The sequence below is a fragment of the Morone saxatilis genome, unplaced genomic scaffold (genome assembly GCF_004916995.1).
Source record: "Morone saxatilis isolate NCDOM2014 unplaced genomic scaffold, NCSU_SB_2.0 Contig5, whole genome shotgun sequence".
Taxonomy (NCBI): Eukaryota; Metazoa; Chordata; class Actinopteri; family Moronidae; genus Morone; species Morone saxatilis.
This window is the reverse complement of record NW_023340095.1, coordinates 4273438-4288304: the sequence shown is the minus strand read 5'-3', so window position 1 is coordinate 4288304 and position 14867 is coordinate 4273438. Positions and strand designations below refer to the sequence as shown.

Here is a 14867-nt window from a genome sequence, read left to right as displayed (position 1 = left end):
TAGTCACATCTGTGTCCTCAGCAGTCTGATACTTAGTGTTCCTAACACAAACCTTATGAATTAAATAAAAAATTTAATGTGTGTTTCAGCAGCAGGTTGCATCTTCAGGTGTACAGGTGTTAAGAGGTCTACAGTTTGCTGACAATTATGAAAGGGTTGCCACAGGCAAAATCAAAGTTTAAATCCAATATTCCCACAGACTATGGCACTGCACTCTTACATTTTTTTCTTTTTTAGTAAAGGTGCTGAGGTCACAAATGGAGCTAAGTATTATGATGATGAAATAACTGAATGTTAAATCTTACCCGCCACTCTTTGGGCCACCAGACCTTCAACGTTGAAGACTTCATCTGGCTCACTATCTCTCGGCTGGGGTGATGCTGAGGCCGCACTAGGGCTTCTTTGGGGCTCAGAGACCTCTGCAGACTGGGACAATGCGCTTGGTGGGTAAGCGTTGATGGGCTTGAGGTGAATGTGGCCAGCTACAGTGGGGGAGGCTTGTGAGGAAGGTCCAGTTCCAGACATTTCAGATGTGTAACTCAGAGATCCCTGGACAGGTGCAGGCTCTGGTGTACTAGGTTTCCCAGGTGACATCTGAGCCGATGATGAATGGCTGGCCAGGCTGGACAGGGGGCCAGAAAAGTTGGTATGAATGGCAGCATCAGCCTGATAGGAGGGCCTGGTTTGGCTCTGGGAGAAGGACGGCTGAGTGGTCACTACAACACTGTTTTCCCGCAGTGGAGCACTTTGGGACTTTGGCACCAGTGAACGGCCTGGTTCCAGGTCCATCATGAGAAGATTAAGGGTTTCAATAGATTGCTCAATTTCTTGCTGGGAGGCGCTGTGGCGATGAGGGAACTGTGGGAGGCTGTGGTGGCTGGGAATCACTGTTACAGAAGAAGGTGGACTAAAAGTGAGGCCTTCAGTTACTGGCTCCTCGGGTACACCGAATTTCTGCCAAACGTTGAGACCACGCTGGACGGCTTCCCTGCTACTGGTGGTGCGGGTGGGAGCTTGTGGCATAGAGTTTGGCTCTGCACCAAATGACTGAGAACGGTACAAATTGCCATTCTGGGTAGCCATATAATTACCCGAGGATGGGGCTGAATCACTATGGGTAAAAGTGACTGGTTTGTTGGATATGCCAGCCTCTAGCTGGATAGTTTCCAGAGGCTTTTCTGGGACACTGCGCTCCAGATATGGCACGTGGTCCTGGCCATTGATAAGTGACTCAGACTGATAGTAAAGATCAGCTGGTGTAGCCCGACCATCCGTGGAGGAGAATGTCCCTAAACTGTCCACACTGTTGCCCTCTTGACTGGTAGGCAGCTCATCATCTAAAATGTCTGTCTCACGGTCAATGCTACTGTGCCCATTGACATGGACCTGGGCAGGCACCAAGTGAAGCATGCCTCCAACAGTAGAGGTTGGGGTGGACAGGTAGCCCTGTCGATGCATGGGCCCCTCCAAGCCACTCAACAGCTGCTCCAGTTCCTGTTTCTCTTGTGGACTGATTGGCTGTTGTGCAGGTGGGGCGTGGTGATGTACTGAGGGTAGCTCTTCACCTACAGGAACATGTGATTGGCTCACTGTGGCCTGAGGGGCTGCTGTCGCTTCATCAGTTCGGTCAGTTTTGATGGAGGCAGTAGAGTTTCCTGAGTCGCTGCTTACTGACAAAGCATGGTCAACCGCAGGTAGGGCATGTTCGACAGCAGTGGGTGGGAGGCCGTTCGCTGTGGCTGTTCCTTCCACAGACTCCTTTTTGCGAACTTTGGCGTAGAGGCTGCCGTCAAGGGGTCCTTCGGTATGGATGACTTCTAAAAACAAGTATGACAGAAGCTCATTAGAATCAGATTAAGCCAAATGTGTTAATCAACAACCATTTAAGTTTCAATTGCTGAAGTATTTTTAGAGCCAGAGAGAGAGAGATATTGATAGTATAGTAGTTTTGGCCATTACATAACTAAACTTGTAATCCTCTAAATATATGCACATAGGATTCATCAAGACATTGAGAAGCAAAGACTGAGGAACTACCATTGAGTGAAGCAGGGGTATTGGGAGATTGTGGGCATGGCCAAAACAGCTGCAGTTAAATTAAACACTGGCTCATGTCCACCTATTCTACCAGCTTCAGGAAATGAGCAGAGTCTGTGGCATGCACTGTGGAAAAACTATGAAATCACAGGAGCCTGCCTTGCACTTTCTCTAGCCAATTGTATTAATCTGTGCCACCTGAGGAATACATAATAGTTTATGGATCAGTTGTCGATTTTATTTGCTTATGACCCCCATAACTATGAACAGGAGAACCTGATATAGAGAACAGTTGGATAAATGGACACTGTAGACTTTTAATCTACCAATTCGCTAATTTAAACTCAGATGGAAATGCATTGTAGATTGTGTTCACTGAACACAATTGCACATGTAACCTTACTGTACATACACACACATACACATACACATTCACATATAGCCACACCCAAGTCCAGTGAAGAGGAAGTAGGGTGCCCCAATCAGAAGAATTTAGTCATCACTGGAAAATCAGCCTCACTGAGTAAGGAAGGCCTGGAGGCTTTTCTTGGCCTCCAAAACCCAAAGCAAAACAAAAGCTCAACATACTGCGAGTCCCACTGAAAAGGTTGAAACACACACACACACACAAGCTTACATCAAGTAATCTCTGTTTTCATCCACATTCTTTCATACAGGCAACACTGCACCAATGCAGACCAATATTTCCATGTGATCAAAGCCTATAAAAATATGTCTGTTTTTGTAATTTACAACAACCTCACATCCTCCACAACATTTAGTAACAGTTTGTGTGGTCATGCGTACTTGAGGGGGGCAAAGAGAAAAACCATACCATGTCAGATAATTCTTCTTCTACTGTCCATTTAAGTTCCCAAGAAACCTCATAACCCATGATGAGGCATGTCCTGATAACCAAATCAGATTCTACAGCTGGGAATGGAGCTGCACAAAGAAGCTGTCTGTGTCTCTCTAACTTATAGATATCTTCATCTCAGCTTTAGTGAATACAGGGCTCTGTAATGGAGCTTAGTGGGTGTACACAAGCTGGGCACTACAAGGTCTCCCTGGCTGCCCCAGGGCACCTTGCCAGGGGAATGGCGCACTGTAGCGACTGCACTGTCAGGCTGCTGGTGGGTATAAAACGCTCTTGGCCACAGAACATGACAGTTTATAGCTACTAATCAATTACTGCGTTTACTCTGATTGGTACATTGGTGGACCACATTCAGGAAAAAGAGGCTATGAGAGCTTGTAGCATGTCTAGTTTTATATTGGCCTGTTGTAGTATTGCATGCTAGTTGGACAGTGTTTATACCTGTGGTTTAGTCAGTATATCAGCTCAGTATATCAATACTCAATATAGTTGTCCACCATAATGTATACACACACCATGGCCAAAAAAATGATGCAAATGTTCACATTTTAAAAGTCAATGTTGTCTCCTCTGACAAGTTATTTGCTAAGACAGGAGGATCCAAATCAAGTCATCATTACACATTTATATAGCTCATGAAATTGCTTAAGTATCAAGTTAGGGGCTGTGCATGGATTCTCGTCCACATGAGCATAAACACGCGCACACACACACACACACTTTTAATGCCTCCGTCATGCCGATAAACATAGACATAAGTCGTGAAAGAAGAGCCCCACTAACATTCTCCATTTCAGTACCTTTATAATCACCTGCCCTGTAGCCAAATGTGACTCACGGAATTAGGATGATCAGTCACACAGCTCAGCTGATTTCACATCTTGAACGCCTGATCTACAACACTTCAACAAGTCACCTCAAAGTAAATCAAAGCCTTGTCAAATGAAATAGCAGAAACACCTCAACAGGAGGAGGTTTCCCTACCTGTGTGAGCAGTGCACGCGGTACAGTCCCAATCTAAGCTGGGAAAAGCCCTGCAGAGGAGCCCCCAGGGTGGGACATGAGGGATTACAGCAGGAGTTGGGGGAGTTGGTTTTGGCTACCGTTCCTTCTCCTCCTCCCTCTCCTGAATAGCTGTCTGGCCAGAGCAGGATGGCTACTGTTGTTGCTGGCTGCTCAGCAGCTCTCACTAGTCTAAAGGCTGCCCCTGCTGTGTGTGCGTATGTGGGAGGTCTGTCGCAACAGCCTGTCTGACGGTGTATGTCGGAGGAGGGCGGTGAAGGGCCATTGAAATCCTAGTATAGATAGTGTTTGATAGAATGACATCAGCCCCTTTAAGATAGGCTTTCTCACACATCTACTATCTTGAGGTACAGTTTGTAACCCACCCCCATTGTGCAAATAAAAAGGCTTTTGCTTTAATAAAAGATCATTTATTCCAATAATTGTGTCTACAAATAAATCCAGCAAATTAAATTTGTTCATGCTATAGTTAAAAAACATAGGGCCAATACCGACATTTGTAGAAATAAGCCCTTCCTATGCACATACACAGAGATGCCCCTCCTTTATCCCAGTGGTGTCGAAAACACTCATGTAATGGAAAGCGTTACTTCGTCCAACAACAGTCATTTAACGAGCTCTCTCCAAGCTAGGAAACAGGGAGAAAACTCCACCCTGCTGCAGGCAGATGGAGAAAACAGAGAAGCTTAGTGGGTAAAAAATAGAAAGATGAATCCATTAAGGGGCTGCTGATCTAACTGGTATAGAATATCAGAGGGCTTCATTGTCGGACTGGTAAAGACCAAAAAAGTTATAGATAAACTCAGACTAAGATGATTTACAGTAGAGGACAAATGCAACATATGCACACATACACACAGAACACAACCTTTTTCCCACAGTTGGAAAGCTCTTCAGTCTGTGGTCCAGTTCATATCACCTATAGCCATCTGTACACATTTACATATGCAGGACAGTCACTTTACTATTGCACACCACAATCCAGAACAATTGACAACAACCACATTTGTCTTTTTGGCTGATAACAATCATGTGACTTTGGCGTCCACAAAACTAACATTTCAAATCAAATAAAAAAAACATAATTTCACATCCATTAGGAACTTGATTTATGTTACTGTTGATTTAAAGGCATCAATGCATACACAACATACAAGTGCGGTTTCAAATGTCTGTTCAAGCACATTCAGCAGAAGTTACATGATTATGGATTGTGCTGTGTTACTGTTTTCCTTCATTTGACTCACAGATTGTCACACCAACTTTCTTCATTTCTGTCTTTCTTCTGTTCTCTCTTCCTCTCTCTTTCTACCCCCACATCCTTCCCCTGGCCCCTCACTCTATTCTTTCAGTGATGATGATGATGGTAATCAACTGTGATGAGGCCAGCTGTGCTATGGTCCCACTCTCACATCAAATGAAAGCCCAATTTAGTTAGCCTTCTTCAACTAGCTCATGTCTTCACTTTAGAGACGACGTGACTGATGAGCGATCCACAGAATCCCCATTTGTACTACAGGAAATCTAATCTGTCACTTTACACTGGTGAGCCTTTTTTACGGCAAGCAGACTATTTATGTTGAGACTGCTTCTGTGTGTGGTGCTATGTCTGCTGCTGTTTTCATTTGGTTGAAATGCACATGCGTAAGCCTCTGCAAATAAACTGACGGCGTTCCTTCATGTGATAAGAAAGGGCATATGTATGAGTGATGTCTTAGACTGTGTGTTTGCACTTCGGTGTGTGTTTTTACATACTCCCCAGGAGGTAAATACTTGCTCTGTGATCCCAAGCACATTAGTCAGAGGAGATTGTCTGCGATCTCGACCCCATAGCCCTTACTAATTCTACAACAGCAGGGGAGAGTGAACCATGTCTAACCAGTCTGGAATGACCCCTCTTCATTAGAGGGGCAAAAAAATTCTCAGGTTTATCACAAAATGCTTTATAAAACAGAAGCAGACAGACCAGAAATGAAAACAATCGCATCGTATTCGTAAGATGCAGTATAACAGTATAAGGTGTTCAAACGGTTTGCTCACATGCGTACAAGTCTAGACAGTAAATAAGATATTGCAGACATACAAGAACATAGCTCAAAACTGAACTACAAAACACGCAGTGTTGCACGGAAGGTGCTGCCAGATATTTTGAAGCTCTGTCAGCCAGATGGTGCAACTGTGTGACCTCTTGATCTTTAAACTTTGAGCTCTGACCTCTGTGGCAATAGATCCCCCTTTACAGCGGAAATAGCATGTTTCTCCTCTAGCTTACATGGACAAACACACCATGTGCTACACTGTGGGGGTGTGTGTGTGTGTGTGTGTGTGTGTGTGGGGGGGGATTCCAAAACAGTTGGGGGTCCATGTCTACTGGCCACAAGTGTGACATTAATAAAAAGCAATGATGAGACATTTTCTGAGAACATTCCCTTAGGCCTTGACTGCCACAACAACTAATGGCCAGCCAAGAATAAAGTTTATTTACCCGAGAGAATAAAGAGCCTCTGTAGCTATACATGATAACAGTAAGTAAGTATAGCCCAGTGCCATATTTGGTAGTAGTTAATGGCTGAACTATAGATTTGGCAACAAAGCATACCTTTACTGTATGAGTGGGCTCAAGGACAGCTATTAAAGTAATACTGTGGCCTTGTAAATGATCTACACAAGAGCCTATTAAATCTTCTACGAGAGACTAATGAATTAAGTGTCAACAGAAAGCTTATTGTGGACCTGACAAACTACAGCAATGCAAAAGTTGTCTTGTAAGTGGCTTAGAGTTTGTCAGAGGACTTGTTTTACACACATTTCAGACTGTCTACAGTACAAAATATCAGTCAAATGTTAAATGCTATGAAAATGTATTTTCAGTAGTGCAGAAGCACATCAGGATATACAGTAAATTTAAATACAGTTAAATACAGTTTGCCAAATGTTGCCAATATCCATAGTCCCAAAATGCTTAGTCAAATGTAAGTACAGGAACTCATTCTGGCCTAATGAACACTTGCGCTGTAGCTCATTAAATATAAATGAAAGTATACTGAATCAATGTGTGTGAGTGCAAACATGCTAGGATTGGGGAAACAAAGGACAAGGTAATGGAGGGTGATTTAGAGCAGAGGGTATTGATTGCTATTGATATGGCTGTTCTGTTCACCTTCAAACACTGCCCTTATGGTATGGTTATAGGAAGTATTATTTTCTATTCCACAAATATGCTTTAAGTTTGAATAAAGTCAATTTCTAAAATATTTCTCATATCTAAGTATCGAGGCCTCAATATTTGTAAGTTCTATGCGAAATAACCTGTAACCTGACGCAGACATAGTGACTATATTTATCACAAATACTACTGAAATCAAACACAAAGGCATAGAAATAACCGACACAGACACCATGTGCTATATATCAGCCAGACAGTTCATCCATGCAGAGCATTATGTTTCACTCTGGATGAAGCAGAATATCAGGAAAAGTCATCAGCGGTCGTTAGCAGCAGGGTTGCGTGGGGAAAATCTTGAGGGCCAAATGAGGAGAGTGTCTGATGAGCTGGCTGTAGCTATCTCGTTCTAGAGGTGAGGAGAAGCTTTGATGGGCTAACTCTTTCTAGCTGTGGTCTGGAGAGACTACAAAGACAGAGCCACTTCATTTTGCCTGAAGCCTTGATAGTTTATGCAGATCCTGCTCAAAGCAACTCTCATTAGCTCTTCTTTTAATCAAGATCCTGGTAAATGCTTCAGACACAAGCAGGCCTTGCTCTTGATCAGATACTTCCTGGTGTTAGAGCTATTCATTTGATTCTTTACAGTGGGTTAAACTGTCAAGAATCTTTTGAGTATCTTCAGGCAACAAAAACATTGTGATTATTGGGATCTAGAATTTTCCAGTGCCCTAAACGACTGCTTTTACTCTTTACTATTCGAAAAGCAAGAGAGATGCACAGATAGACAGAGATGAAAGAAGAGCAGATCATGAGGGTAGAAAGAGGGCCCTTAATTGTCCCAATCTGAGGTATTTCTCTCGCATTTTTAGGGGGTGTTTTTGTAGCATTTTACTATACAAGAATAAGATGTGAGTGAGACTTCGGCTCACATGGTAATAGCCCAAATGCTTCGTTTTGCCATTTTCTCCCTCTTAATTTGGATTAGCCAGTTCCCTTGTACTCGTACTCAATTCCTCTGCTGACCTACACATTGTGTTACCAACCACTTCTTTGCATTTACCAACACAGAGCAAAAAGATGAGCGGGATGGCGTTAAACTCGGATGTTATCGCTTTTTTTCTTCACATCCCATCCCTATCCATGCAGGTGCCCTAAACAACCAGTAGGAGTCACTAGTGCAATAAAGAGGTCCTGACCTCTCACCGGCTCTCTCCCTTCCTGGCTTTGCGCGGGTAGAAACACATGAATACACTTGCTATCACCATCAGAGGCTAAATCTGGGTTGTGGGTTGAACTTGTGCCACCATCTGCAATCCTTAAACAGCTGATGAGGTTGCACAATAGAAAAATGGACTGGGCCAGTTTGTGATCCTTTTAAGACAAACTGATGGATGTTTACAACTGACAGTTTGGGCAATTTTACAGTTTGCATTTGTTTTTTTCTTCCAAGTAAGTTTGGCTAACCTGGAGGTTTATTTAACACCTGTACCCCTTTAGACTTGTCGCCACAATCCCTAATCTCAACAAATTGACTTAAGCACAATGCTATTATTCCTAATAGAAATGATGGCCAAACTACAAAAACAGAGCCAAGATGTAAATGGCAATATAAAGGCTGGTATAACGCTACTTTTCAAGCAGTGCTTCTTGTAAAATAATGAACACAGTTGTATGACAAAGACCAGGAAAGCACATGCATGAATAGACCTCTCTTTAAAAAGAAAGATAATAACAAAGGAGGAGAGGCCAGTGTTCCCAATGGAGCCCAAATGAAAGCGTTTTGAGTTCATGCTGAAAACTTAGTCCCTCTTTCCTTGTAAAGTTCATCTCCCATGTCCATCCATCCCTTGGCTCAGGAGGGGTCTATTTAGTAAGCTAAGTGACCCATGCGGGAGGATGCCGCAGGCCAATAACACACCCGTAATAAGACAGTTGTGCCTAATAAAGAACCTCTTGGTCTCTCTAATTCTTTTACTTGATTCTTCAGGGGACTAGTTGCTGGACAAGTGCCTATGCAAAGCCATATTACATATAATAAGCACAACAAGCAGTGAAAAAGGTGTGTGTGAATATTTGAATGTCAACTTCAAACAGTGGCAGCAATTGCTGTCTATTTGAGGTGACTACAACGGCAGTTAAGTTAGCAAAGTTAGACTTACAATTGGAATAATGCTGAATTTACCAGACTTATAAACGCCCTGGTTAAATATCATCCACGAGAAAAAGTTTGCTGCTGACATAGATAAAGTGATTTCTAAGGATCCTCCTCCTACAGTACAAAGACATCAATACGGGATAAAAATAAATAAATAAATAAAAAGCAGATCTTGTGAGACGAACTTGTGGAAAATGAACATGATTAATTATCTCCTGGCTCTGCTATGGCATTTTTAGCCAGATTGGCTGTGTAAAGATGGCTGGAGAAAAAGAAAGAGGGAGAGGGAGTGTCTGGTCAACAGCTGGAGTAAAGCTGTATATGTGAGGAGGTAACAGACCACTCATTCATTCCCACACTTTATGGATAGATAACTAGCACTCTCCCCCAGGATTAGCAATGTCCTGCAAAGATCTTTACAATAGTCACACTATTATACTATAGTACAAAAACACTACCTATTTTCCTGGATGAAATTCAACTTTCAAGGATTGGTATATAATAAAAGTTAGTAACTTAACTTCTGTTATATCCAAAGATTAATAACTTCGCCCTGAGAAGTCGATGCCATATTTGGTGTAGCACACAAACACTTGCTCAGTCAGTGGCTGTCGCCTAGCAAAAACCCCTGTCCCTGTGCCCCCGCAACCAGAGTCCAAACGGGGACACTCCACAACACAAGGCACTTGTTCTCTCTTTGTGTCCAACGCAGTACTTCCTAGAAGGCCTTTATTTTTCTGTCTTGGCTGTTATGCAATGAGAACTGAGCAAAGTTTGGAGTCAAAGCAGCCTAATCCTCCCCAAAGCCTCAGACCAGACTGAGGGATTGATATGGAAGCCTGTTGCCAACACAAAGGACCAGACATTTCACCTCTGCATCTTCTTGGAGCAAAGCCACAGCCCGACAATGTCTATGTTTCGATGAGATCACATCCTTTGGAGCAGGATGGCTTTTAGCATCGAGGGAATGGTTGTCAGAATCGGCTGAGAAATGTCAGATGCGAGAATATTCAGGTCAGCAGATATCATGCGAGGTGGACAGCTGCTGTCCAGACCCTGATGTTCACACTTGAATCAATTCATACAGACATGTACAAGTTAATCTCATTTTAATTTTATCATGAAATAACTCATCTGGAACATACTACCATAACAACATCTGCAGAATGGATCAACAGAACTCAACCTTCAACTGAGGGATGGAAATTCATGCTATCCTATCGCATCCTGCTGAAGGACCCATGAGCAAGACGCTGACTCCAGATCAAGTGTTCTACTCTGACCTCTGACCTTCTTCTTGTGACTATGGCAATAGTTGATCTGAGGAACTTAAAATTAAGATAATTATTTTGAGCTAAGAGTAGCTGAAGAACCAGGTGAAGTTCAATGTCAAATGCTTGATATGATATATAGAAATTATTCCATATTGGTGACTTTAATGTGTGAAATTTAAGAAAAAAATAAAAACAGTACATTTGTTTAGAATTGGTAATGGCTATATTTCACTGTTGTCTGTGGTAATTTACTGCCCACCTGGTTCTTGAAGTACTCTTGGGCCAACGGACCATTTGAATCTCATCCGTTGGGCCAAAACAGTCTCAGCAGTGATATCATTCTGTTGCATCAACTTCTATCTCCACCAAGATTATGTAACTCCCCCTCAACTCCACCCCTGTCTGTAGCTCAGTAGGCAACACAAATACAGACTTAAATTTGACTTGACTCATTTGAACCTCACTCTCTTGCTTCAAGAATGTGGCAACTAATAGTCTGTGCCCAACAGGGCAGGCATGGTCAACTTATCCATTCTGTTGGAATAAGTTAAGGCTGTGGAGACAGGAACACAGACATCTCCCTGTAACTAATGTGTATGGGATCAAAGAAGAAGCATTAACCTCCTGGAGAGGTGACAAAAAAAAAACAAAACACACACAACACACAACACACACACACACACACGTACGTTGCCACTTCTCGACACAAGGAAATGCTTATTGGACTTTGGATAAACAGTAACTTAATGGACATGAAAAAATAAGCTTACACAGAAAAATCCATAACACTCATTTTGTTTCTAGAATTTGCTATAGTGGTGTAAATAACATAGATTACCTTTATGTACAGTTAATAATAATACTTATTTATATCTAAGTGGGTCTAATTTTTGCAGTGTCGCCATTATTACTCTCATAAAACATTGATAGATCTGGGAACACTGCTACATTGCTACAATGAAGTTGACCACAGTTGAACCAGGAAGTCAGTCTGCAAACTGCATGGATGTTTACAACTGAACAGTTTGGCAATATAACAGATCTCATTGTTTTTCTTCCAAATAAGTTTGAGCTACCTGTGAGGTTTATTTAAACACCTGTACCCCTTTAGACTTGTCGCACAGAGCCAAGATGTAATAAATATAAATGATCCTTAAAGCCACTAAAAACAGACTGCCATATGTTCCTGCAGTGTGCCTCAACTGTTCATCTCATCAGTACTGGAAAAAAGCATTTTGTAAAAGGTTAAACTTTCCATGTAAGATTAACATATCAAACACAATGTGGCCAAGTGTTCGGATAATAGATAACTTCATGTCAATAAGTAATTAAGTACATTTCCCGATAAAATGAAAATCAAGTTTCACGTACACTGCAAATCTCCACATCTACTAGTATCCAGTACTGATCATGCTACTCACATGTTGTGAAAGACGCCAGCTGCTGAATTTGTGACAACTTTTCTCTCCGGCGTTATAAAGAGGAGATGAAACTGGACACAAAGTTGACGACTGAACTCTTCAACAGCTATCAAAGCTTGAAAAAAGGGAAATCAAAGAAATGCTGGACACACCATGTAACTCTTAGGGACTGTCTGTCTGTGCTGCGCAGCAGCATGCACAAACCCACACTGACATTCTCTGTCACTCCTCCTCCTGTGAATGTGTGCACAAAAGAGCTTCACAGTCCAGCGCAGGAGTCTGCCTTTAACTCCTCCGACTCCTCAGAGGAGAGAGAGGATCTCTTAGAGCTTGAAGAGAGAGGTGAAGTAGTAAAAAACAGTTTAGGACTGTTTAAGATTTAACATGGCAAGTTTTGACCAAATGAGACTCTGTTCAGACCCAGAGGGGAATGTGATTTAGAAATGACACTTAGCTACTTTTGTTGTGGCTTTACCACAGCTAAATCCTCATCCTAATAAAGCGGTTCGGGAACAAAAAGAAAGCAGAATTTACTGATAATATAGCTTTGTGTAAATGAATAGAATATATTTTATCTCCCCAAAAATTCTAAATTAATTTGATGTTTTTTTTAAAGAACTGAATGACTTTAAAACTATCGCTGAAAAAATATTTAGCTTTTAGAAACTTAGATGTTGGAATATTGATATTAACTAACAGTTTTCTTACATTTTTTTTGTCTTTCTGTCCTGAGTCAATCGCTGGGACTGAATGGCAAACAAAAACATAAGGGTTTGTCAATCCACAAATGATTATCAATATCCAGTTACAAAAATAAGTATCCACCCTTCACTGTCAGAACTAGTGCGCGATACAGGTGAAAATTCTATTTAAGTAAAAGACACTTAAGTCAAGTAATTATTAAATCATTATAAATAATACATTTGATGACTACTAGTCAACTGGTAGCCAAAATAAGATGAATGAGCTGGTGATTGTGAAGCATAAAGCAACTGATATGCTTTCCACTTTAAATCAATGCATTTTGTAGTTCGAAACAGATGTTTTAAGCCGGACACGTCGATGACCACTGTCCTTGTTGGCCTTTGGTCATGTCCTGAGTTAAGCTGCTTCAGCTCAACAATAACGCTCTCATTCATTTCACTGACAACACTACACTGGCACAGCACAGCAAGGATGCCAAAGCAGAGGACACGAAAAATGAAGGGTCATCCAACAAGGTGGAATATGGCTACTGCAACACTATCCAACATCGTCTGGCAAAGCACTGTGTTCAGTGTTCATTCCTGGTATATTACTTTTTTTAAGTGAATGACGTAAATCTATTGTTTACCTTGGAAACACAGACTCAGGGATACCAGAGGACAGTTGCTGCTGAGTTGTTTTTAGTATTATAAACCATTTTGAGGTGTATTCACACTAATCAAATAAGACTTCTTGTATCCCATTTCATCTTCTCACAGGTACCAACCCAGCCTTTTGTGTTTTTTGTTACGCAGTGCTATTTTGTCTGACTGCAGTGTTAGACAGATTTATGGACAACGGCAGAAGGCTCTAGATTGAGTTGTAAGAAGGAAGAATGGAAAGATACAAGTCAAAAGGTAGCAAATGGTCACAAAAACCAAGGGGCATCCTTTAGATAAAATGACTTGTTTGGCAACTGAGGATTTCATCATTAGAGACGAACTCTTTGTCTGATAACTAAAATTGCCTTTAAACGTTGAGGTGTCCTTTGCTAAAAATTGTTTGTGCGATGATTTGCATATTTTCTTGTTGTGTTTATGCAAGGTGCAGGCACGACAAAAATCCCTGTGCTGAAACTCACCCACAGCGGCTGTAGCCATTTTTACAGAATAAACACAATGAAAGTCAACATCAATCTTTGGAAACCAACAACCACATAGACAGCACTTACCCAATGTTGATCCCAACAAAACATTGGCCCTATAATTTAAAGCTTTATGCAATGCCTTGATAAGCAAAGAGGGCATAAAACTTGTTGTAAGTAGCCTAGCGATTTCCTCAGAAAAGCAGCTGCAATCCTGACAAAGTACAAACCCAACAACAACAAGACTTTTTGTTTTCTAACTAACACTTGTGAAGATATACATCCTCTCTCCTTTTTTTCCCTTTCAGCTCTAAAAGCCTCTCTGTCAGAGGAGCACAAACGTGGAGCCAAATGACAGTGGAAACACTCTAGTTTCCTGGAAACCCTTTCTCTCTTGTGTCTGTGAGTGGCATTTTTAACAGTTCCTTTAAATGCTATTTGGAAGCTAAGCCCATTTAAGATGCAGTGTGTATTACTAAATAAAGTCACGGCACAAATAGCTACTTACGGGACACGTTTGAAGTCTTATCGAGAACTCTTAAGTGGGTGTGTGTTTCTGTGTATGTGCACTTGCTCACTTTCATCATGCGTTTATGCTCATGTGCTAAAGCTGTAATTGTGGTTATGTGTGAGTGATGCCATTAAAGTCAAATTAAGCCTTAACCGCAGTATCATCATCACATGACACGATGAGGCAGATGACCTAGACCGGGCTAGACAGAGAGAGAGAGCGCACACACACGAACACACACACACACACACACACACACTCACACACACACGAACACACGAGAAACACAAACAAACAACAACAATCACACACACACACAAACTAGCTCACCTCCACAAAATGAGAGGAGACTTACACCTATTCTATTTTAGCATGGCCTATTTCAAGCTGTGCGGGATAAACACTTTATGGTAAGTGATAGAAGGTAGCCAAGTAACCTCTGACCTTTGGCTGTCTGAGAGACCAATAAAAACACTCCAGGAGGGAATCAAGGACACTAAAACAGGACACTATTCAAAAAAAGTGACAGTCATTTTGTGAATTGTCCTTTAAAGGATCAGTGTGTAGCATTTAGT

At 41.7% G+C, this 14867-nt stretch overlaps 1 protein-coding gene across 11 annotated transcripts in view; it reads right to left on the bottom strand.

Annotated features, from left to right (window-relative positions):
* tns1b (tensin 1b) overlaps nucleotides 1-14867 on the bottom strand; it is a 158518-nt gene that overhangs the window by 19158 nt on the left and 124493 nt on the right. For 9 of the 11 annotated variants that reach the window (XM_035676528.1, XM_035676533.1, XM_035676534.1 and 6 more), the window contains one exon: nucleotides 306-1817. In XM_035676528.1, coding sequence (XP_035532421.1) covers nucleotides 306-1817 — 1512 coding nt within the window. The remainder of the gene's footprint in view (nucleotides 1-305; nucleotides 1818-14867) is intronic. The other 2 variants (XM_035676529.1, XM_035676531.1) reach the window with 1 other exon arrangement.